Source organism: Pipistrellus kuhlii, unplaced genomic scaffold (assembly GCF_014108245.1).
Source record: "Pipistrellus kuhlii isolate mPipKuh1 unplaced genomic scaffold, mPipKuh1.p scaffold_m20_p_18, whole genome shotgun sequence".
NCBI lineage: Eukaryota > Metazoa > Chordata > Mammalia > Chiroptera > Vespertilionidae > Pipistrellus > Pipistrellus kuhlii.
This window is the reverse complement of record NW_023425493.1, coordinates 12,194,595-12,219,396: the sequence shown is the minus strand read 5'-3', so window position 1 is coordinate 12,219,396 and position 24,802 is coordinate 12,194,595. Positions and strand designations below refer to the sequence as shown.

Below are 24,802 nucleotides of genomic sequence, written 5' to 3'. Positions count from 1 at the left end.
CAGAAATGGAAGGCAGGTGTTGACATTCTTTGTGACCCACTATAGGCTGTATTTTGTGCTGTGCTAGCCAGAATTCTGCTACTTACTTGAAGTAGGACCTTGGGAAAATCGCTCTCTTCTATAGGCTTCAATTTCCTCATATGTAAAGTGCTTCACGGATTTGTCAAGACACTTCTCTGCCCGACATGTGGTTGTTCTAGGTGCCTCCAGTAATCTATTGCCCCAGGGTCAAAGAGCTTGCCAGTATGTGGGGAGAAGTGGGGAGGAAGGGGCTAGTTTAGTTAACTGAAAGTGGGGCAAAAGAGAAGGAATTAAGAAAATAAAGTGAGCCCTGGCTGGTTTGGCTCAGTGGATAGATATAGAGTGTTGGCTTGTGGACTGAGAGTCCCCGATTAGATTCCTGTTAAGAGCACATCCCCAGTAGGGAGCATGCAGGAGGCAATGGATCAATGAATGTGTGGAAATTCTCTTTCATCATTGATGTTTCTATCTCTCTCTTCCTCTCCCCTATTTTTATTCATTTTTATTTATTTTGTTATTCCTCACCCAAGGATATTTTTGTAATTGATTTTAGGAGAGAGTGGAAGCAAGGGAAAGGGTGGGAAGAGAGAGAGAGAGAAACATGGATGTGAGAGAGACACATTGATTGGTTGCTTCCAACACATGCTTTGACCAGACAGGGAACAATTCTGCAACCCAAGTATATGCTCTTGGCAGGGAATTGAACCCGAGATGCTCTACCACTGAGCAACACTGGCCAGGGCAAGGATAGGTTTTAAAAAAGCTTTTTTAGCTTTATGAAAAATTTACTATATATATTTTTATTTTTTTTCAATTTCTCCTTGGACCAGCATAAGTTACATAACGGCAGGGTTCTGGGGGCTATGTCAGTGTCAATGGGAAAGATGCAACAAGGAGCAGAATGGGGCACTCAGAACAAGTGTCCCTAGATAACCAAGTGGAAGCTGCTTCTGACTGAGTCTCAGAAGTCCCCTGGCTTAACGTCTACCACATTCTATTGGGTACGAGCAAGTCATGAGGCCAGCCGAGATTTAAATGGGGTGCCATGGTCAACATCAAATGAAGCCTTGTGGAGCATGCTGCTCTTTGCTGCTGCTGCACCCCATAGTTCACACGCAGACTGTATTGTGTGCATACATGTGCATACTAGAAAGACGCTTCCTGGCCTTTTGCAGACCATGGCACACATAGAAAATGACAACATAGGAATGGCACACTGAGGTACCACATGGGGCTCCTGACAGCCAAAGCCTACTGGCCTGGTTCTCCAGGTGCCCCAGGGATGAGAGTTATCAATACCTTGGCACACCTGTGGGAAAACATCTACTTGGATAATGTGTGGAAATTCACGTACCTCCATTACACATTTTACGTTTTTTTAACTGGCAAAGGGGAAGAGTCTAGGCTTCCTTTGCCCTTTTGCTCCCCAAGAGTCCGGCTCTGTATCCCCCTCAGCCCTGGCTTACTGGCCCGTCGTCTCTGGGCTTCAGAAGTACCCTACCCCTATTCTTGGTGGTCACTCATTGTACCCTTAAGTCTGAATTCCCCACTTCTCAGGGGACCTGTCTTACAGGTCCTTCCACACTCTGCTACTCACTGCCACGGTTCTGGAGCCATGCAGCCAGGTGAGACACATTCTCCTTACCCAGATCCCCTCCTGTCCCCCAGGTCACACCTCTGGAATTAGCATTAGCTAATTGTGGTGTGACAGAGGAAAAGGGTGTCTGCTACTCCTCCTCAGTCCAGGCTCCCCTCCTTCAGGCACCAACCTGCAGTACCCAGGCTTGGCCACAAGGGGCACTACCCAGCAACTCTTTGCCTGGTGGAGGAGGCCTGGGTGAGAACACATCCTGCCCAGATGAACAAGAAACAACTCAGGGGATCTCTCCTCCCAGAGGTCTCCAAGAGCAGGACCTCTACAGCCCCGTTGGCTGGCTTCTCCTGATATTATACTCTTTAGCCATCTAGAAGATATTGTTCTATATCTTAGCATATTTCTCTTTGCTTTCCCACAAGCCTCTCTTCTAGGCACCCTCTTGACTGATCAACAGTCACCACAAGGGGAGACACCTCCACTTCTGTTGTTCCCACCTCCTTAAATGAGTGCTTAGCCTAAATCATGAGCCCTGTCTTTCAGGATGTGGGATGGGAAATGGTCCTCTTCCAGCTCTTCAGCATCTCTTGACTCTGTCCTCTTCTGTCTCCCCAGTGCCACCCAGGTTCAGGGCTCCCCTTCTCTGACCAGGATTAATGCAGTGGCTTCCTAGAGGATCCCCCATCTCCAGACAGCCCCTGCCCATGAACCCTCCATCCTAGAGCTAGAGCAATCACACTTCCATTAGGTGCTGGCCTTTAGTGGCTCCCCAAATTTCAGACATCCACACAGCACTCCAGGCCCCTGGATCCAGCTGCCTGATTCTCCAGCCTCATGACTGCTTCTCCCTTCCAACCAGCAATACTGAAATACTTGCAGTTGCTTAACACACTGTGATGTTTCAAGCCTTTGTACTTTGCACATGTTTTTTTTCTATGATCTGAGGCTCTCCTAACCCCTCCCCTGCACCTCCTCCACTGTTCCCCTTGTTCCCCATACTTCCTCCACGTGGCGAAGCCCTATTCATCATTAAAACTGCCAATTCCTCAGTGAAGCCTTCCCTCACCCACAACTCCTTTCTTTGTCCCAGAACCCCTCCTCTGAATGGATCCTGTTCCCCAAACACAAGTATCTCCCTGTATCTGTCATTGGGAGTTGTAATAATTACTCACCTTTGTTCAGTTCCCCCCACCATCTTTGTACCTCTGTGTGGGACCCAGGGCCGGCATATAGCAGGTGCCACGTAAGAGCAGTTGCCCTGGGGTTGTTCTCTGTTGGCACTATCACCTCCTGCCTGAGCAAGTCCTTTAAATGTTCTAACTCCCGTTTGTTGACCTGCCAAGTGGAGAGATGTGAGAATCACAAGGGCCACGTGTATTAAAAAATATATATACATGTCTAAATGCCCTGTACATATTTTTGTTGCACTTTTTTGTTCCAGATTAATGTTTACCCGCACTTGCTTGTGTGGAGAATATCAGATGAAAAGAATGTGATGTGATCTTTTTGTGATTTTCCCACTTTGTGTCAGGGAAAAGCTGGTCAGGAGTAAACCATTAATTCTGTCTCCCTGTGGCCCCAGTCTTCTCTGAAGCTCTGGGTTAATGATTCCAAGGTTGTTTTCTTCACAGGGCCAATTCGTATCTAATCTCTGGCATGTTCCCTTTTTTCTTAAGAATAGCTTGACTCACTCCAATAATTCCCCATCCTGGAGTCAGAAACTCGTTTGGCCAAAGGAAACAGGGTGTTGAACAGGCCTGAGCAGGTCCACCATTCCCTCTAACAAGAGAAGAGACCCCCTCCCATGACTTGTTTTGTGAAAGTCACAAACCTTGTTGCATGAGAACCCATGCAAGCAGGATGCTGTGATCTAACTCATAACCTCCTTCATGTGACGTTTCAGGATTTGTTTTCAGAACCTCAGTAGAAGAAAGTTCTTTTTTTTTTTTCTTTTTAAATATATTTTATTGATTTTTTACAGAGAAGAAAGGAGAGGGATAGAGAGTTAGAAACACCGATGAGAGAGAGACATCGACCAGCTGCCTCCTACACACCTCCCACCGGGGATGTGCCCACAACCACGGTACGTGCCCTTGACCGGAATTGAACCTGGGACCTTTCAGTCTGCAGGCTGACGCTCTAACCACTGAGCCAAACCAGTCTCAGGAGGAGAAAGTTCTTGACGATGTGGTACAGAGAAATCATTCAGAAGTTTAATTAGCAGCTGCAGGAGGACTGGGCTGCAGAGAGAGGCAACCCCAGTCAGGAGTGGGCATGGAATTCCAGGCGGGTGGTCTGTTTATGGCTGCAGTGCTGGTCATACCGGAGGCAGGGGACAGAAGCCTAGGAGCCAGACACAGCTCAAGGATAGTCTGGGTGCTCTTGAAATACGACCCTCTAGGGACTATGAGCTCACTGGAGTTTGAAAACCAGCTCCCCAGCAATCTATCTTTCCCTCCCATCAATCCAGTAAATTTGGTGCTCATTTCTGTGAAGTATGGGACCATGTTGGTAAGAATGCTGATGTTTCAGGTTCTTGTGCCAGCCCAATCACCTTAGACTGGTTTGCTTTGCCTTCTCCCCATACCCAAGACAGCTGTGATTGAAGTAGGCAGAAGCAAAGGTCCCACTGTGTAACTGTAGCAAGTTACATTCTCTGAGCCTCAGTATTCTCATCTGTAAAATAGGGATATTATTCCTTCTTTTCCTAATAACCATATAAGGATTTTTGTAATTACTTACCTAGAATAAATGTAATTTAAAGAGACTAGACCTTTCAGACATACCATTTTTGTGTATACACTAGAGTGAAAATATGAGAAAGCATTGGTTATAGTATCTCTAAGGCAATAGTTTCATCACAACTATCATGATGATTTTATCTTTGATTTCAGAGTATTAAAATGCAATGCGCGTGTAGCCACTACCTTGCTCAAAAAATAGAACAATTCCCAGCAGCACCGAAAGCCTTGTGCTCACCAATTTGATCTCTTAACTTTCTTCCCTAGAGAAAACGATTGTGCTAAATTTTGTGTTTTCTGTTGTCCGGCTTTAGCAAACATGTACCCTATTCAGTGTATGGTTTGGTCTTGTTTTTGAACTGTTCTCTAAGTGGAATTATATTCTACTAGAGGCCTGGTGCAAGAAATCCATGCACTTGGAAGGGCGGGGGTCCCTCAGCCCAGCCTGTGCCCTCTCACAGTCCAGGAGCTCTTGGGGGCTGTCTGACTGATAGTGAGGAACGGGCCTAAGCCTGCAGTCAGACATGCCTCTTGCAGTCTGGGACCCTTCACTCCTTACCACCTGCCTGCTGGCTACTCCTTACCACTTGCTTCACTTCTCCTTAACACTGCCTCGGAGGTGGAAGAGGCTCCCTGCCGTGAGCCCGGCTTCTGGCTGAGCAGACCTCCCCCTGAGGGAGTGCACTGACCCGCAGGGGGAAGCTCCTGCATTGAGCATCTACCTCCTGGTGGTCAGTGCGAGTCATAGAGACTGGTTATTCCACCGTTCTGTCAATTTGCATATTAGCCTTTTTGTTATCTAGGATTCTGTGGCTTGTTTAAAAAAAAAAATATGAGCTTATCTATGCTAATATCCTACTGTATTATCAATTCTGTTTTTTGAAATTTGGGCTGTGTCCAATGTTTTGTTGTTACATTAATTTTCCTATAAACATTCTCATAGCTACCTCCTATAACATGTATTTCTCCAAGGTATATACTTAGGAATGGACTAAGTCTAGAGGAGAATACCCCTCCCCCGCCAAGCCCTGTTCTGATGGCCAACAAATGCTGATACACCTCTCTCCTTCCCTGAATAGCCTGAGGGGATGCAAATCCTCTTCTTGTTTTGTCTGGGGAGGGGGGGTGGGGAAGAATCCTATATAATAAAGGCCTAATATGCTAAGTGTGTGGTCATCCGTTCAACCAATCAAAGCATAGTATGCTAATGATATGCTAAGGCCACTCAACCGCTTGCTAGGATGTGCACTGACCACCAGGGTGCAGATACTCTGACCACTAGGTTAGCTTGCTGCTGGGGTCTGGCCAATTGGGACTGAGCCAGATGAGCCGGACATGCCCTGGAGCTCTCCCTCGGTCCTTCCCTGGCTGGCCAAACTTCTGCATCCCTGCCTGGCCCCAATTGTGCACTGATAGGATCCCTTGACCTGGCCTGCACCCTCTCACAATCCGGGACCCCTCAGGGAATGTCAGAGAGTGGGTTTTGGCCTGAAAACAAGCATGAAAGACTAATATGCAAATCAACCTAATGGAGGAACGACCGGTTGCTATGATGTGCACTGACAACTAGGAGATGTTCAACGCAGGAGCTGCCCCCTGGTGGTCAGTGCACTCCCCCTGTGGAGAAGCCATGCTCAAAGCTGGTGAGCACGGTGACAGTGGCAGGAGCCACTCCCGCCTCTGCAACAGCGCTAAGGATGCCTGACTACCAGCTTAGGCTCGCTCCCCACGGCTGTCAGTGAGACGTTCTATGAGGGCTCCTGGACTGTGAGAGGGCGCAGGATGGGCTGAAGAACACCCCCCTCCCCTGAGTGCATGAATTTCATGCACCAGGCCTCTTGTTTATAAAAAGGATAGGGAGATCGTGGAGGTAGAGCTTCCCAGGCCATCCTAGGAGTTTCAGCCATGGCCTTGGGAACAAGGCCAGAAAGGAGTTGAGGCACATGGAGCCCTCCTGCTGGCTCTGTCCAGCATGGGTGAGAGGGCGCTGCTCTGGATTGGATATGGGGGTCTCAGTCTGTAGCACAGTTGACATCACAGAATCTACTGTGAGGTCACTGCTAGACCAAGGGACATAGAAATTCAGACAGAAAGCATTGTATCGATTGTATTCAGACTGTACGATCTTTATTTAAAATGCAGCAAGGAAAGTTGGAATAGGCTTTCCAGAGATCCTCCCCTGAGCCCTGGTCCCCTTTGCAGCTTCTGGGTCCTACTAATAGGGTATTAAGGTCATTATCTCTATGATCTCAGATGTTGGACTGTCAGTCATCTCCAGTTTCTGGCCAGTCTCTCCTCTCTCTATGATGCTCTCCATGCTATTCCTTCCCATTGTCTTAGCCAGATTGTTCACCTCCTTGCCGTGTGGTGAGGTCACAATTTTTGTTGTAAGATTGGCTTTGACATTCCTCCAGAAAGAGCTGATACTGCTGAGTCTCTTGGTTGTGGACAAGCTTCTCCCTGGTTTGTGAGAGGTTCTGGAGTCCTTGGTGATGGGAGCAGAGCTGATGCCTTTGTGCATGGTGACAGGCCTGCTGCCCCCCGGGCTGCTGAAACGTGGCTCCTTTTTGTCATTTCCCTGCCTGCCTAAGAACCAGCTAGATGGTTTTCGAAAGATCTTGTCACCCCCTGGCTTTTGGTGGCTTTCAGTTGTCCTGAGGTGATGGGGACTCCTGAGAGCTTTGTTTCTTTCCCTTTGCTCCCTCCTGTCCTTTCTGCTCTTGTAGGCTTTAGCCATGGCAGGGGACACTTGCTGCTGCCTTCCGGCCTGTTCACTTACACTACCTTCTTTGGGCAAGGTTGCGCTGAGAAGTTCTGCGGCACGGCCGATAGCTGTTTCTCCAACAGTCTTGCTGGTCAGCTCTGCTTTTGCCCTTGCAACAATCATCCTGGTCTCTGGGGAGAGGCTAGTGTTGGAAGGACTCCCTGGCACCTTATTGGCAGTACCTCTGAAGGCCGTCTTAATGCTCTTGGGGGACATGTTGGCAGCACCTGCAATGGCTGTGCTGGTGTTGCTCCCCCCTGGGCCCTTGGTGGCTGCCCCTGCTGTGCCTGCACTTAGTTGTTCAAGGGCAGTAGATGTGGTTATTGGCATGCTCAGAGCAACTGCTGTGGTGCCTGCTGCCGCCCTTGCTACTGATACTTTGTCAAGCTCCATAGGTTTTGGGTTTGGGGTGGCTACATCAGGCATGGAAGTGAATCTGTGGGAGTCATATTGGATACTCTCCCCGCCAGCAAAAGCTGCAGAAGTGGCCCCAGCCACCTCAGAGACCACGTGGAGGCTTCTGATGCTGACCTGGTCCTGTTCTTCTTTCCCTCGGAGATTGGCCGCTCTCTGGTTCCTCCTGTCCTCATCCTCAAACACAGGCACGCATGCCATGTCCTTGGCAGGGTTGGTGTAGGTACTGTTGTGACTGTCCACTGGTGTCTGCAGGAGGTGAACGAGGTTTTCCCAGCCGGCAAAGAGGTTGTCCCAAGTGTCCCGAGGGGAGCACAGCTGCAGGTAGCAGGAGCGGCCAGTGGCGAACTTCAGGCGCAGCTGTTGTTTCTCACGGTCATGAATGGAGATCCTCACAAACTTCAAGGGAAGGAGCCTCGTGAGCTCCAAGGTCTTTGCAGCCCGGCGGCTTTTTCCCGTGGTGACTCTGCTGCGCCCTGCATGCTCTTCCCAGCCGGTGGCCGGGCGGGCCAGCAGCATGACGTCTGGAAGTGGGAGGATGGGGCTGGTGGATGCGATGCCCATTGTCAGAATGCGGACATGGTTGTGCACATCAACCACCTCTCCTCTTCTCGTGATCTGGATGAAGTCACTCTCGAATATAGGTGCGTGCTTGAAGATGTCATATTCTCCCTTCTGCAGTTGGCGTTGCAGTTTTCCCATGGTGGTATTGAACATGCCCACTTTGGAGCTGTTCTGGGCCGTGTAATATGGCAACGGAGACTCCCTGTTCATGGCTTTGTTGTATCACAGCAGGCAGTAGTGGCGAGGCAGTTCCCTGGGTCTTCTCTTTCTTGGCCTCGTGGCAGCAGAGGGAGCAGTAATGCTCCTGGGTCACACAGATGGCTCGATGGAGGTCTCTCAACCCCACCCCAACCCACAGGGACCCCTTTGCCTCCCAGCCTCCCAGAGGCAGGGTGGGGGTGGGGCACAGATGCTTGCAGTGGGGATGCTAGAGGGCACCTGAAGCCCAGACTGAACCTCATCAAGGTTATATTGTAGAGATGTAGAGTGGGCTTCCTCTCTGCTTCACCTCACCTCCACCTCTGATTCTTTTATTTCCCCAAGAGGCTATGAACTCCACTCTCTCAGCCCACACCCCCTGTGCGGCCATATTTATACTCCACTGTCCTTTGTGACCTGTCACTGTCTCCCTACCCCTTTGTGCTCATCCCCTAGCCACCCCCTCAGGACAGGGCCACCATCATTTCCCCAGACACCATTGACCCCACAGAGGACAGGTCCACCCTGCCAGGGACTCAGGTGGGATTCCAAAATAAAAACTGGACAACATCTGTAGGAATGTAAGGTGATGGGATTAATTTCAACCATTTGAGCTCAAGGTTTAATTTAATGAAATAACCCAGAATTGGCAGTCTTGGTCCCTAACCCATCCTTTCATAAAATCTTAGTAAATGTTGATGACAATGACCTTTAATAATAACTTTAAAAATTGCTTCCCTTAGGCACTATGCTATGTTCTTCACTTAGGATGGTGAGAATCCACTGAGTTTGGTGTTGTTGCTACCCCTTCCCCCCGCCCCCCCCCCCCCCCCGCCATTTTATAGATGTAGAATTTGAGGTTGTTTCACTTGCCTAAATTCACACAACTAATGGAAATGAAGGCAGTATTTGAATGCAGGTCCAGCTAGTCTTTGTTCTGAACCACTAAGTACTTTGCCTCACAAAGGAAGCTTGGGCCGACCAAATGTTTTCAAACTGGACTGACTTAACTACCTCCAAGAAGACCCATTTTGTGTGTTATTGGAAGTTGTATAATTAATTCTATTATATGTGCATATTATGGAGAGAATCCAGGACAGTGGTTGGGCTGAGTTGGGGAATTAAATTTTCCAGTGGGCCGCCCTGGCCAGTGTGGCTGACTTGGTTGGAGGGTCATCCTGTACACAGAAAGGTTGCAGGTCCAATTCCCAGTCAGGGCATATACCTAGGTCATGGGTTCACTCCCTGGTTCTGATACCTACAGGAAGCAACCAATAGATGTTTCTCTCTCATATTGATTTTTCTTTCTCTCCTCTCTTTTATTCCCTCTGTTTCTAAAATCAATATATATGTGATATCAGGTGAGGATTAAAAAATAATAATTAGTAAATAATCTAGGGTGCTGCCTCATTTCTTCCTTTCCATTAAGCTTATACAAACAGCTTGTGTAAACTTCAATTCCAGGAGCCTGCCAAAGGCCTCCTGCAGAGCCTCCCTACCAGCCAGAAGTGGTTGGGAGCATTGACACCTTTGGAGAGCATGTACCATTATACCTCCTGCCTTATTGGGCTCCCACAGAGCTAGCTAGTCACAGAATAAGTGATTTCTACATTGTTACTTCAAAGTTCTGAGAAAGACCTCTGTTCCCAAACCTCTTATATGCCACCTTAGAGATTCATTCCTTAGGATACAAGCTATCTTCCTGTGCTTCACCAGAGGAGTGGATAAACAAAATTTGGTCTATATACACAGTGGAACATTATTCAGCCACAAACAGGAACAAGGTACTGGTAAATGCTACAGCAAGGATGAACCGGAAAACACTATGCTAAGTGAAAGCAGCCAGATATGAAAGGCCACATATTGTATGATTCCATTTCTATGAGATATCCAGAAGAGGAAAATCCATAGAGACATATATTAGATTATTGGTTGCCTAGGATTGGAAAGAGGGGTTATTGCTTAATAGATAAAGGACATCCTTTGGGGTGATAAAAATTCTGGAACTAGTGGTGATGGTTATATAGTATTGTGAATGTACTGGATGCCACTGAATTGCACACTTCAAAATGGTTACACTGGTAAATTGTATGTTATGTGTAGTTTAATCTCACACACATGCACACACCTTCTCAGAACCCTGTTAAAAAACATTGTTTCAGCTTTAGAAAGGTCAACTGTGTGACCTTGAGCAAGTTATTCACCTCTCTCCTTCTTCATTTGTAAAATGGTGATAATAACTGTTGCTGGGAGGATTAAAAGAGATAATGCATATAAAGTGTTGAGCATACTGTCTCAATAAATGTTAGCACTTATTGGTATTAGTCCTCAACTGGTCCTTTAAGCCTCAGTGTGAATTCCTTCCTGAGAGTAGATTTGATCAAAGAGAGAAACTTCTGGGGTTAGAGCCACCATGAGAAGGCAGAAGGATGCTCAATGGGTAAACCTGGCCACCTGTGAGGTTTTACCTCAGGCAGATCCATGATAACCCTGCTCACTCCATAGAGAAACTGCCTGAACACAATGAAATAGTATGGGATGGAGAAGAGAGGAGAAAGCTTGGTTTGGGTTTGGGTTTCAGGGGTTTGTTAAAAGCCCATGAGGAGAAAAGAATAGCATTTTAGTTCTTGGCAGAAAGTTAAAGTTTCAATTCCAGAGCCCCTGTCTTGGGCCAGAATGCTATAAAGCTCTTTACTTCAAAACAGGAGTTAGGCCAGATCTCAGAGGAAGACAAGGGGGTAGGATGAGAGCGGGAGAGAGGAGGGAGGGTGGGCTTCCCACAATCTGTGAATGTGATGTCACCACTGAGGTAGCCCAATGAAAGACATTGTCATTCTGGCGGAGGTCCCATCCAAGTTTATTCTCCCAGATGCCTCCCCCGCCAACCTTCCCTCTCAATCGAATATGAAACAAGATGAACTAAATGACTTGATGGTCAGTACATATTCATCCTTTATTATTATTAAAGTATTGAAACATAAACTTGGCTGCAGAAAACCAAACTATTTTTAAAGCATTGGTTAGAAGAACTTAGTTTCATTAATCATACATAGTGCATTTCTCAGATCAATTTTTCCTGCCATAGCTGCCAAGCCCTTCCTTCCTCTACAATCCATTGTCCATGGCAGCTTAAAAATTGCCTTGAGTTTCATAACAGCTGATTGGTGGCACCTATACTCACAACTGGAAGGTAAATGCAAGGAATTCCCCCCCTCTTCACCAGGATAAAGGAAAGATTATCTCCTAAAAGAAGGGTGAACGGCACTTCCACCAGCTGTCTCTTTACAGATTAGGAACTACCCCTGATGTGCAATTAAAGCAGCCAAAATAGAACACCTGTGTCACAGGTGATTGTGTAAGAGAACCATAGATGTATTCAAAGAAACAGCACCATTCCTGTGCGTGAATCTTAACATTTAACGAAGAACAGCATTGGTAGCAGAGTAGCCAATTTTCATTCTAGCCTGTGAGTGTTACATATGTGCATATGCAGAGAGCAAGGGAGCTTGGTTCTGTCTCAGATCTAGGGAATCCTGTGTTCCAGAGATTCCCAAAATTAGAATACTTTTCTTTGATTATCACACCTATCCCATCTAAAATTATTCTCCCTGTCTTCTTCCCCATTGTATGGTAATTGGGAACGTGGGCCCCTTCCCATGCTCCAGCTCTCCTTCCTCCCCTCTGCCCTGTGGGAAATAGAGTGAAGGCCTTCTGTGAGACCTTGGGAACCTGGCCAGCAACTTGGTCTAAGAAAAGCCAGAGAAACTGCTTCTAGATGTGATCCAGGACTGTAAACAGCCAGTTTTTGAGCTCATATAAGCATGTTCCCTCCCGCAAATGCAGTTTTTCTCTCTTTTCTGAATATACTCTATGAAACTTTGTGTTGGGAAAGGCTAGGTGATGGCTAAACAACAGCACTGGCCAGCTGCCCCTGGGATGGCACATCCACAGGCCAGATGGGACTTAGTGGGCAACCTCACCAATGGCAGCTGCTGCAGTAGTAAACTTTACTGGTCTCTACGCAAGTCAGTCCTATTAAACCCATGTCATTTACAGCCAATCCTCTGGGTTATTTCTTTGGAATCCACAAACAATACACTGAGTTTTTCTGGGTCTGGGACCTCTCAGCAGTTTGCATAACACCCATCCGCCCCTCATTTCCCCCCTGATATTTGAAATACACATTTGCAACAATGAGACACACATCTGGACATTCTAACGAATGCAATTCAAGTGAATACTTCAAGAGAAGTTCTGTGGCTGAATGGAAAGGTGTCCATGGCTCAAGTTGAACAACAGGTGTATGTTTTAGGCTTTTGTCCTTTCAGAGAAACTGATAGTTGAGGTATTTAGCAATTCAAATTTTATAATAAAATCTTAATACCAAACAGTCAAGGGATATGCTTGATCTGTGTTCCAGGGTTTGTTAATGAGCAATTGAGCATCAGATGCCACAGACTGGGGAAGAGGATTGAGAGTCAGCTATACCAGCTAGTGGTACCCCAAAGAACAAAGGAACACTTAGAAAATATTTAAGACTAAATAACCACACCACCCCCACCGCCCCCAATGGAGAGGAAAGGGGCAGGAGAATGACCAGACTTCAACAACCGATTTTAAAGCACAGACACCAGCACAGCACTTAAATTTACCATATATTTGTTTCAATATTTATTATATTGATAGGAATACTAGGATAAATAAGTAATATATTTTTTTCTTACAGAAAATTGTAATGATACTATTGAGTAGGATTAAACACTCTGAGAATTTCACAGAAACATCAGAATTTAAATAGACCAGAGTTCTCGTGGCCAGTGTGAATGACCTCTCACAGCTGTACATGCTCTGGGCCAGATTTCTAAACATCTGCATGACAAAAACAATGCCATTCACATCCAATAATGCGAACACCTAGGCATCACCTAGCTTCAAACGCACCTCTACTGAATGTGGTTTTCAACTGCAAGTAAAGGAAAATGGAATATTCTTTGGCTATTCACTGGCCTAGGAATAACTCCTGACCTAAACGACCGAGCAGAGTCCTAACCTTTTGGAAGGTGGACTTTCTGCTTTCTTCCTGGGACAGAGGGCCTGCAGTCGTGCCCAGGAATTTTGCACTAATGTCTGAGTGCCAAGGGAAATGAGGCCTGCTCTGTTGGCACAAACGGCACTGCTGGCTGGCAAAATTCTATTCTCCTGGGGCTGACAAGCTCTTCTGGCCACCTAAACATCTTGTAAGACACTCCACATGGTGGTAGTCCCTCAAACTCTCAGAGACTAGATCTGAGGAAAATCTCGAACAAGTCACACCAGTGTTGTCAGAGCACACATCAGGAGAGCACAATGCTTAGTTATGAAACAAACGCCTTGCACAGTAATTCCTGTACATAACAGCATATTGGCTAGAAGCACAACCCTGGCCATTGCACAACTTTGCTAAAAGCCATTCTCACTCCATGTCCCCTACTAGTGGCTGTGGGAGTGGCAAGGGAGGAGGTGGCCCCACCCCACCCACCCAAGATATAGACCCTTCTTTTGCATGAATTCTAACATGGGAGTTCCTGTTTTTTGTAGAATCCAGATGAAAGGTGGGCAGAACATTAACCAGGGGTCATTCGGAGAATCCAAGAATGGCTGGTATGTTAAGGCCTAAATCCTGGAGTTGAGGCAAAAAATGCCCTTGCTCTGGTCCGAAGTCTGCTCTGGGGCAGAGTGGAGAGGCCCAGCTAGTCCTGCCTCCACAGTTCTTTGCTGCTGGGATTCGAGAGGAAGTCAGATCTCAATGGCTGCAGGGGTTTGGATGTAGAAGGAGGATGCAATGAGGAGTCCCCAGTTGCCCCCATAACCACTACTGCTTAGCTCTGCAAAGTTCCTTCTTTTATCTGTTGGATAAAAAGGTTTCTCTCATCTTCTGGAGTCCGCCCATTCTGAGCCCGGACAATACATGTGGGCCGATGGAGGTTGAGCATGTATATCAAATGCTGCTTCTCGTTCTTGAGCTCCTCAATTTGGGCCTTCAGTTCAGCATTTACACTCTCCAGCTTCTCTGACTCCTGAGGAACAAGCCAGAGTTATTACAATTTGAGCCAAGGGACAGCAAGGAGGGGTGGCCAGGGAATGGCCCCTGGGTGACAGGGTAACACCTAGGACATGTAGGGTCTCATCAAGTTGGAAATGGCTTGCAGAGGCAACGCCATGGGCTTCCTGCTCTAGTGCCCAACAAAGCTGGATAAGCAGCCTTAGGTTTGGGAGAATCCAGACTCTGGAGAAGCCTTAGAACTTAGAGGCTTCTTTAGTGATGCCCTTGAGTTTTCACTCAAAATTGAGGCAGGCTGTGACTCTAATAGAAACGAGGCTGCAGTGGAATCAATGGCTCATAGGTCTCCTCTGCATGAGTCCAACAGCCCATATGCAGGTCTTCTGGACCTACAAGGGCCCTGGGGGCCGGAGCAATTTCTGGGCTCATGGTACTTTGTCTTCTGAGTCAATCATTTCACAGAGAAGCTCATCTCCCCAGAAAGAATATACATGGCAACACACAAAGTGTCTTAGTTTTCACTGATTCCCTAAAGCAATCAACAGAACTATGGGGACCTATGGAATCTGGGTGATGACTCTGCCCTAGCCTGTCCACCCGTTGGGGAAAGACATAAATACTGGAAAGAACAGAGCACGAGCTACCCAGCCTGCCACAGACACCATTCCCTTTAGGAAGGGGAACTGGCTGGCGACAGCCAGGAGCTAAAAGCCTATTGGGTGAGCCATAGAGAAGGGCTACCGAGTTAAGAATGACCCAGGAACACCAGGAAAGTTTAATCACTGCTTGTGGATTAGGGAAATAACTTGTTTAAAGAGATTAATTAAAGGCATTTCATAGTGAGTCAAATGAGAGCTGGCAGCTTCCTTTTCTCAGGAGAATGGGCGAGTGAAGCCTATTTGACTGGGCTGACATCCTGCAGCCTGGAAACTGCTGGACGTGTAGGGACTGGCCATGGCTACTGTGGTTTTTAATTCACACACCTGCTTTCATAACACCCAGAGTCCCATTCATTGTGCTAACAGCTTTGCTAGCTCCTCATTCAGCCAATGGCATGTTTACTCCCAGCTACAATCATTCTTGGGTAAACTCTTCTGCGTAGAGGGCTTCTTAACCCCCCTTCATATCCTGACATGAGGTGGGGGACAGGCGTGAGCAGAAGGCCAGGGCAAGGCAAGAAGACACCCACTTTTTGCAAACACTCTGTCTTCTCCTTCTTCTTGTTTCGGCACTTGGCGGCTGCAATCTTATTTCTTTCCCGTCGCCTCTTTTTCCTTTCATCTTCTTCAGGGGCTACCTGTAAAATCCAAGGGCACCTGCTTAATGGGAGGCAAGAAATGCAACCCATCTCAAATACACTGCCTTTTATTACCAGCAAAATCAACTTGTTATACTAGCCTAACATCAGAAGATCACTTGAGGAACACAGAATCACAGGTAGGTGGGGTGGCTCTAAGGAGTTTTTCCACAAAGCAGGCTGCCTACCTCTTCCTTTGGAGACCCTCAAAATATCCCTCAGAATGCTCTCCTTCCTTCTATGGTGGTCCTTTAATTCCATTGCACTGTTATCTCAAGATATTTAATTATAAAATTAAAATAAATATTCCCTTGTGTGTCCCATTATCCAACCAGCACTGTCCACTATTGGGACAATGACAGCTCCTCAGGTTAATGAGCACCCAGCCAGTGCTCCTAATGACAACATCATACAGTAGTCCCCTCTACCAGTCAGTGAACTGTCAGCCAGGTCTTTTTCTAGACCTTAAAAACTGTCATTTCATTCATCCTCATATGGATTCATAAAGCCCTTATATATAGAATCACTGCCCCTTTTATACAATCATACAGATTCTTAGCCAACTTCCTTTAAAACTCAGTTCTTTTTCAGCCAGTTCCACGACTCCAGGCCCAAATCAGTGTTCATGCCCCAAACACTCCCATCTTGTGCCATGAGGGCAGGCCAGCAAAACATCCAAGACCTCAGCTCTGAGTCCTTGAGCCACCACAGCATTGCCAGCAGTAACCTCTCAGACTTCCCACCATGTCTGTTACTCCAGGTGTCTTATGAAAAGTCGCTGAGTGGCGAGCAGTGAAGACAGAAGTGAACTTAAAGCAGAACCTGGTTCCAAGGCTGTGAGCATTATACACAGCTGTGAGCATGGCTGGGGGGTCCTTGCTCCACAGTCTGGCTACCTCGATCCTTGTATAATGGAATTAAATATACTTCAACTGGACACAGAAGGTGAGCTCACACAGGACCATGGCTTTAAATAACATTCATATGCTGGTGGCTTCCAACTCTGCACCTCTAGCCCTGATTCTCCTCTGAACTCCTAGCCCACATATCCAACTGCCTCCTCCCCCGGGCTTCCAATAGGATGTACTCCTGTCCTGGCCCAATGTCCAGATCTCAGCAGCACATAGATGTGCCATCCTTACAGTTAGTCAAGCCAGAAGTTTTGGAGCCACCCTGGAATCCTCCACTTGGAGCCATACTCCATGTCCAATCTGCCAGCCCATCTGCTTTACCTTCCAGACAGATCCATTCGCTGACCACTTCTCCACATCTCCTACTTCCATCCTGATGCAGACCTGCCTTTGTTTGCCCGGATTACTGCAACAATCTCATTTCTGTATTCTGCCTCGGCTCTTGTCCCTACTGCCCATTCTCAACATGACAGCCAGCGGGACCACTCTCAGTCTCCCTTTGCTGCTTTATTTTTCTCCTTTGCTCAGTCTCTCATATTACGTATTTACTTCTTTTGTGTATTATCTGTCTCCTCCCAGCAGAAAGTAAGCTCCCTGAGGGCAGTAGTTTGTGTTTTTTCATGCTGCGGCCCCCTGCATAGCACACCTGGCATGTGGTAGGTGTGCAGGTGTAGGACAAACACATGCTGGAAGAAAGGGCACCTACCTGGGCTTTCATGACTGCCATCTCAAGAGGTCTGTTGCTGACAGTGACCGACTCCAGTGCAGAGGACATCCGGTGGCAGAGGTGCTTGTTCTGGATGGCAAACCTCAGCTCTTCCTTGACAAAGGGTGTCAGGTTAGCAAAATCCTCAAACACCAGTGACCCAGGAGGGGACAGGCAGGGGACGATGGCAGAGGCACTGACTTCCGAGGCAGAGACCTGGCCTGGGTGTTGAAGCATCATTTTGCTGAAAGACACATTGAAACCCAAACTACTTCAGGGATTGGGGGCATGGAGCCAAGTCCCGCCACACCTGCGACCTCCAACCCAAGTCCCACACCCCAGGGAAAGTCACATAAGCTCTCTGGCTTCTGTTTTGTTTTCATTTCATGCCATCATCAGCTTGAGTAAAACAGGTTCTTAATATACACAGCTCAGTGATGTGGATAAAATGCCTCACTGATGTTGATCAGGGTTGGCATTTTGAATTTTCAAAAGCATTAGTGTTGGCTGGTGTGCATACATGCAAATGTACCTCAAACAATAATGAAAGAGGAAGAGCATTTAAAAAAAAAAAAAAAGTGAAACTATTATGTAACCTCATTTCCAGTCTCTTGTTGAAAAAAGAAACTTGCATCTGAAATCAAGTTGAAGTTGTTAGTAAGTAGAAGTAAAGCAAGACGTGGGGGACCCCTGAATGTAGCAAATATATCTCTGACAATTCTTCCTCGGGAAGTTGGATCCAAATAAATGAGCATGAGGATGGTAACCATGGCAGATGAGTTTCTTTGAGCCAGTCCTTGGCAGAGGCTGAGGGCTAGGGTTTCAGATCACAAGGGACCAGTAGTAGCCCCATTTGTAAAGTTAAGCTTAATGAAGCAAAGACCTCAGAATAAAATGAGGAGATAAGAATTTGGACCTCTTCTGGAGGTCTTGTTCTGCCCTGTGGTGTCTATGCAGAGCCTTGGTCTGGGGGCCAAAGGGGACCTTGGGCACTGTCTATGGTGCTAAGAAGCAGTATGACCTGAACTCTCTGAGCCTCAGTCTTCATCCAGCACATGACTGAGAGTTCTGTAGCATGGGAACTGAGTCTGTGCTGTGGCTCTGTCCCAGAGCAGGCTGCCCCCAATGCCTGCTGACCACTGAAGACTGCCCAACTAAATACACGAAATTAGGAAGTGTTGGTCAAAGCAAATGGCTTCTGAGGTCCTATCGACCTCTATCATTCTTTTTTTTTTAAAATATATTTTATTGATTTTCCACAGAGAGGAAGGAAGAGGGATAGAGAGCTAGAAATGTTGATGAGAGAGAAACATCAATCAACTGCCTCCTGCACAGCCTCTGTCGGGGATGTGCCCACAACCAATGTACATGCCCTTGACCGAAATTGAACCCAGGACCCTTCAGTCCACAGACTGACGCTCTATCCACTGAGCCAAACCGGTTTCGGCTATCTACTTCTATCATTCTATAGCCCAAGGAATCCAAAGAGATAATCCCATATAATGAAAGCTAAGTGTCTGACTGTTTGACCATTCAACCAGTTGTTATGAGGCACACTGACCACGAGGGGGCAGATGCTCCAACCGATAGATTAGATTGCTGCTGGGGTCCAGCCTATCAGGACTGGGCGAGAGGGGCCAGACATGGCCTAGAACCCTCCTGCAGTCCCTTCGGGCCTGATCGTGCACTGGTGGGGTCCCTCAGCCTGGCCTTTGCCCTCTCACAATCCAAGAACCCTTGGGGGATGTCAGAGAGCCGGTTTAGGCCCGATCCTCACAGGCCAGTAGGAAAATAAAAGGTGGAAACAGTGACAGTTCCATGGTCCCCATAAATTTCTTCCCGCCATATACTTCCTCCAGCACTGGCTGTTCCTCCTTGTCCAAGCAGTCAGTTCTCCAGGGGTGATGAAGATGGGGATTTTCTATAGTTAGGGGTTCCCTGGAGAATTCTTCTCAATCTGGGGATCTGTGGACCTTAAGTCCAACCAGACAGGAAGTCCATCAATAAATTGCTGACATTTAATGAGTGCTTCCTTCACAAATAAATTTAATGTAATTTATCTCATTTAATCTTCATGAGAACCTAGTTGAGTTAGGTCCTAGCACCATTTTTATAGGTGGAGTAACTGAGATTTATACAAGCTCAATAACTTGTCTAAAGTCAGTGTGAGACAGCATCAGGATTTGGAATTTGGTTCCAAAATTCGTGTCCTTAATGTATAGAATATAGAATATTATTCCACATTGCAAAAACCAAAAAACTAAAACAAATTTTTCATAGGGGTGTGAGTAGGCATAGGGGTGGTGGGGGTCCCAGAAATGAATTGCTGGAGGAAAGAGCCACATGGGAAACTTGAGCCCTAGGTAATGAATTTGCTGATCTATGTCAGGGTGCACACTCAGGCTGCTGCCCCCATTTTGGAGTATATATAAGCAGGCCTTTTATGCACAAAAATTCCTAGATGGGGTCAGAAGATCAAGATTTAAGGCTCACTTACTCATATGTCATCCTAACTCCCAGTGCCCTTCCTTCACCTATATAAAATAAAGCTAATAACAATTGTCCTATTTTCTCATTTGAGTTGTACAAGGAGTTGAGGAATAATAATACATGAATTTGTCTTGAAAACATAATACAATTAGGGGATATGCTTTTTCTGGGCCTCCCAGGGATATCTCAGGCACAAGCCTGGCTCTCTAATCTACCGGTTGGTCCAGGTGGGATGGTGGCTGATCACTCTCTTGGATCTCAAACACTTCTGAATAGAGCACCCTGACTTCTAACTCTCCTTTACAATCTGAGATACACTGTTGGAGGCAAGAACTCCAGGCCAACAAATGCCACCTTTGACTATTCAAAGGAACCCAGGAAATGTATGTAACTCTTTCTATAAAGCCCTATGTCATGAGTCAGAACCGAAGTTCTACCAGCTTAATCCTATAACCTTAGGATGCTGGGAGGGTACTTGTCTCTGGCAGGTAATAAACTCTGAGAAAACAGCCTTCTAAAGCCAGAGGCTTAAGATTCTCCCATGCATTCATGCTTTCCCTCCCCTTCTAACTTCATTAAAAATCCAGGAGTTCAGGGATGGAATTCAAAGCTACCACTGGGCTTGCCTTTGTTTGGAGGACTAGATGGCTCCCTTCTAGGGTAGTCTGAATTCCACACAGTTGTGTGTAGTTCCATTTCACCACCCAACTACGTTTATTAATGAGCTTTCAAGGCTTAAGGTCTGCTGTTTGGGAATTTTCCCCCCTTCTTAGTGTAGTCAGCAGTCCTGAGAAATGAAAGTGAAGAATGTCAGTGGTATGGAATGTCTTTATGAAAAGCATTGGGTGGGCTTACTTGGGGACAGAAATGGGTTGTAAAAATGTTAAATGCTTTTCAGAACGTAAAGTAGTTCTATCTGTAGAGATTTGGACTTTCTCTGCACTCAGCTAAAGCTTAGGGTTGTTTTCTTTTTAGTTTTTTTGAGATACTTTCTAATTATTTCTTTACTCAGTTCTCTTAAGGTATGATTCAGCCCAGACTCAGGCTGTGTCCCTACAAGGAAAATGAAGTTAAAATCTTCAGACTTTTTCCCATGAATGTTGAGACCTTTTAACATCCCCCTCATTGAATAAAAAACAATATGTTTGGGGATTTTCTGAGTTAACTTTCTACATTGATCTTAAAATTGCCCACACTTGCTACAAAGCATTTGCATTTTGCTTCTGCTCCGTTATCTCTGATCAGAAATCATGTCGTATCATTGGTGGTGTAATCAGTTTCAAGAAAGTGAAACTTTACTCATGTATTTCTTTAACTGGAAATTCAGCTCCTAGATTTTATTTCCTAGTAGCTACAAACAACTGTGTTGAATTTTCACTTTTAATTTTCCATTAACCACTGCTCATAAAACATCTTAAAGTCAGAAACCAACACAGATCTTTTGCTAATTTCATATCTTGCTTGGTCTTTCTCCCAGTCCACTTGAAGGTTGGAGGTATACAGCTGGGCTTCAGGACCAGATGTTTCCACTGACAAGCTGAGTACCCACCAAGAAGCCACTCATGCTTTCAGGGCCTCAGTCTCCTCATCTATGAAATGAGACCAGTACCGCCTGCCTGAGTTCCCTCACAGGGCTCAGATTCATGAAGATCATACAAGATTCATGAAGGTGAGTTTACACATATTCTGAGACCCCAATACTACGATTCCACTTTCTTCCATTTTGAGGGAACTCAATGCTGTTGACAATATAGCTTATTCATCAGGAATTAATTGGAACCCTCAAAACTTTCAGGTCAGTCACAGCTTCTTTTGCACTTTGACTGACCCCAGGCTCCCCACACAAGGTCAATTCCACCCCTCTATTTGCTGGCACCAGCTTGTCTCCACTGGTACTTATGAAATAACTAGTTCTCACTGAGACCATTTCTGGTTTCTGTGGTGTCCTGGCTATGTACTTCCTCTGCCCCAGAATAGGTGACACTTGGAGTCACTGACCCTGCTCCATGCCCCGCCATTTGAAAAAGGAAGAAATCAAGGACTCTATCTAATGAAATAAAACATCTAATATTAGAGTCACCTAAGTCAGGTGTTTATTTGTAATTAAGTAAAATGAGGTCCAGTAAGGTAGTGACTTGCCCAAAACCAAAGCTGGCGAGAGGTCCAGCCTGGGCCAAACTGCTGACCACTCACCCATTGCTCATTTTCTTCCATCACCAAGAGAGACCCAACTAACAAAGCAATTGGCCAGGTAGATAAAGAATCAAGTCAAGTAACCTGGTACCCACCAGAGGAGGCTTTGGCAGGATTAGACAGGGAGGGAGTATAGAAGGAAGAGAATAGGGAGAGAGAAGGGGTTAGACAGAAGGATCCAAAGGCAAGGTAGCTGCCACAGGTGCTGAGTGCTGTGTCTTATCCACACTGTGGGCCTGGAGTGTTACCTGCCATGTTATCTCTGAAACCAGCCAGACAATTACAACTGCAAAACCTATACTCACCCCAATCTTGGTCTGGAATAGCCTGAAAGCAAGAGCCTCCATGTTGTAGCATTATTCTACCACAAATGCTAACTGCAGCACAAGGAGACAGTAATATCAATTTCCCCTTCATTTAAAGTTGAGGAGACAGTAGTAACTGTCAGCCACAATGAAATAGGTACATTGGGAGAAAACGTGGCAGGCAGCACTTCAGGCTCACAGTGTGGGCAAGAAATATACCTGTAGCCACTACTGGAGCCTTCCTGTCTTAACAGCCCCCCCCCACGCCCCCTTTGCCCTGGCTCTTGGCTCTCCCCCCCCCATCCCCCCCCCTATACTTTAGCAACTCTTTTATTTTTAAGGAAGCATATGTGATCTAGCAAATGAAAGTATAAAAAAGAAAGTGGTTAGGAAGTAAACAGATGGGTTGGAAATGGGGTGTGGAGGAGCAGAGAGGAGAACCAATCCAAATGGAAAGCGAGCTGGAAAAGGATGTTCAATAGAGAGTCCCCATTCCCCATTTGCCTCAGAGGCTGGCCAGTGACATGAGATAGAGACTCACTCATACAAGTCATATAAGATCCCTTACTACCTCCCCCCTTTTTGAAATTACACCACTCTAGAATCTGAAAATCTCCTGGCCAGTAAGGACCTTAACGGTTATCTGGTCCAAACACCGCCTTGCGCTGGCTAACAGGCAGAGGGGGCCAGCACTGCGGCTGTACCCCCATCTCCAGCAGGGGATACCGAGGCTCCAGGACATCACCTGCAGTACAAGCTCTCCTCAGGGTCCTGGCCACTAACCACAAAGCCATTCTTTCAATTATGAGCATGTGGCTTCGCACCTTCGCTTTCCTTGAGGCGGGTCTCCTTGGAGGAAAAGCAGAGAAATCTGAGAACACGCCACAGGAAGAACCAAAGCCACAGGTATGAGAGAAAGGAGTGAGCGACTTGGGACAGGAAGTCTCAGGCCCCGGACCCCAGTCAGTGCTGGAGCCCTCTCCGTCTTCTGCCGAAGGACGGGACCGGAGCGCCCGCCACCTCTAAACTTATCCCAACTAACTTTCGCTCCCGGCTGCCCGCGCTGTCCTGCGCTTCCGAGTGCGTAGGGCGACTCCCGGCGGCCGAGGTCGCGACCGGGTTCCCCGGTTCCATTCATTCCGTTCGGCTCCTGGGGCAGCCCTGCCGTGAGCCCCAGCCTCCGTGCCGCTCCGCGGATCTCGGGAAGGCTGGGATCGGGAGTGCCAGTGCCGCGGCACCAAGCGAGGGATGGAGCGAACAGCGAGCTGCGGAGCCTCGGACACCCGTGCGCAACACCCCTCCGCACGCCCGCTCCGAGGGCTGGGAAAGCGCCCAGACGAGGGGAGCGGTGCTCCCAGCCTCGCCGAGAAGCAGGAGCCCCAGCTCTATCAACAGGACTCTTCTGCGCCCCAAGTCAAAAGAGAAAGTTCTCGGCGAGAAACTTTCTGAAGCGCCGGAGAGCAGCGGTGGCTGGGAAAAGTTCGGCCAGAGTTCTTTAGAAGCCGAAGGCTGGGGGCGCGGGTTGGGGCTGGGCTCAGGGGCCACGGGGGCGCGGGACTAGTTACTAGCGGGGCGCGAAGGGAATGAAAGCGAGCCACCCTCTCCGGCGCACTCACTGGACCTCCTAGCGCTCACCTCTGGTCTCCGCTCGGAGCGGCCAGGGTCCGGAGGGCGGGCAGGGTCGGGACGGGGTCGGGCTGCTTGTCGGTTGGGCTGGCGGGCGAACCCCGGGAGCGCACAGCCGAAGCGCGGGCAGGCGGGTCCGCTGGGGCAGCGACCGGGGAGTGCAGTGCAGTGCCCGCCTCGCTGCGTGCGACTGTGGCTGAGAGCGCGTTGCATCACCCTTTATAGCTCTCTGGCTGGCGCCGTGCCAGGTTACTCCAGTCCCAGGCTGATGTAATGCTATTAATAACTTTCCCCGGGAACCAGCCGAACTAGACTGGGCAAGGGAGGGGACTGGAGGAGGGGCCAAAGTGTGTGTTTGGGGGGGGGGGGGGGAGGAGGGGACTGGTGATGCAAAAGCACGGGGAGGAGCCGGCCCGGGAGCGTCCTCCGGACTCGCGAGCTGGGACACAAACCTGCCCGCCCTCTCTCTCCATATCAGGGCAGGAGTCGCTCGGGCTGGCCGCCAGATGTGCGTACTCGCTGCTGCGTGTTCCAGGCATGAGCCAATGGTGCCCAAGCCAGCTGCATGACTCCACTGCGCTGGCATCTCTCCCTCCGCTAGGTGGGGGGACGAGGGGAGGGGGGGAAGAGGTGATGGGGGACAGCGTGTGGTGGATCCTGGCCGCAGTCCAGACGAGGTGAAGCTGGGAAGAGGCACATCCTTTCTCTAAAATGAGTGATCATTTTCTGGAGCTTCGGGAAAATACACTCTTCCCCGCCAAACGCCTCCATCCACGTAGGGGGCGGGTAAGAACCGTAGAGTTAGCCTCTGGTTCGAGAGAGGTGCCCAAAGGAACCCTACGGCGAACCCACACCGTTACCCGCCGTGGGTGAGCTCCGCGGTTGGGACCGCGAGAAGTTTGCGGGTTAACCCAGAGCAGAGCGCAGCGATCGGTGGG

The 24,802-nt window shown here is 47.8% G+C and overlaps 2 protein-coding genes across 4 annotated transcripts; both read right to left on the bottom strand.

Annotated features, from left to right (window-relative positions):
- Positions 1–6,452: 6,452 nt before the first annotated feature.
- On the bottom strand, positions 6,453–9,576 carry GARIN4 (golgi associated RAB2 interactor family member 4). Its single transcript, XM_036442618.2, has one exon. It carries the CDS (start codon positions 8,306–8,308, stop codon positions 6,572–6,574), a length of 1,737 nt encoding a protein of 578 aa, XP_036298511.1. The 5' UTR covers positions 8,309–9,576; the 3' UTR covers positions 6,453–6,571.
- Positions 9,577–12,938: 3,362 nt separating this feature from the next.
- ATF3 (activating transcription factor 3) lies at positions 12,939–24,069 on the bottom strand. Of its 3 annotated transcripts, none has more exons than XM_036442660.1 (4): positions 23,855–24,069; positions 17,251–17,494; positions 15,526–15,633; positions 12,939–14,352 (listed from the first exon to the last, which is right to left on the bottom strand). In XM_036442660.1, exons 2-4 carry the CDS (start codon positions 17,488–17,490, stop codon positions 14,155–14,157), a joined length of 546 nt encoding a protein of 181 aa, XP_036298553.1. In that variant the 5' UTR covers positions 17,491–17,494; positions 23,855–24,069; the 3' UTR covers positions 12,939–14,154. The 3 variants fall into 3 exon arrangements, with proteins under 3 accessions (XP_036298553.1, XP_036298552.1, XP_036298555.1); XM_036442659.2 differs by having other exon boundaries at positions 23,874–24,068; XM_036442662.2 differs by lacking the exon at positions 23,855–24,069 and adding an exon at positions 22,239–22,257.
- Positions 24,070–24,802: the final 733 nt, after the last annotated feature.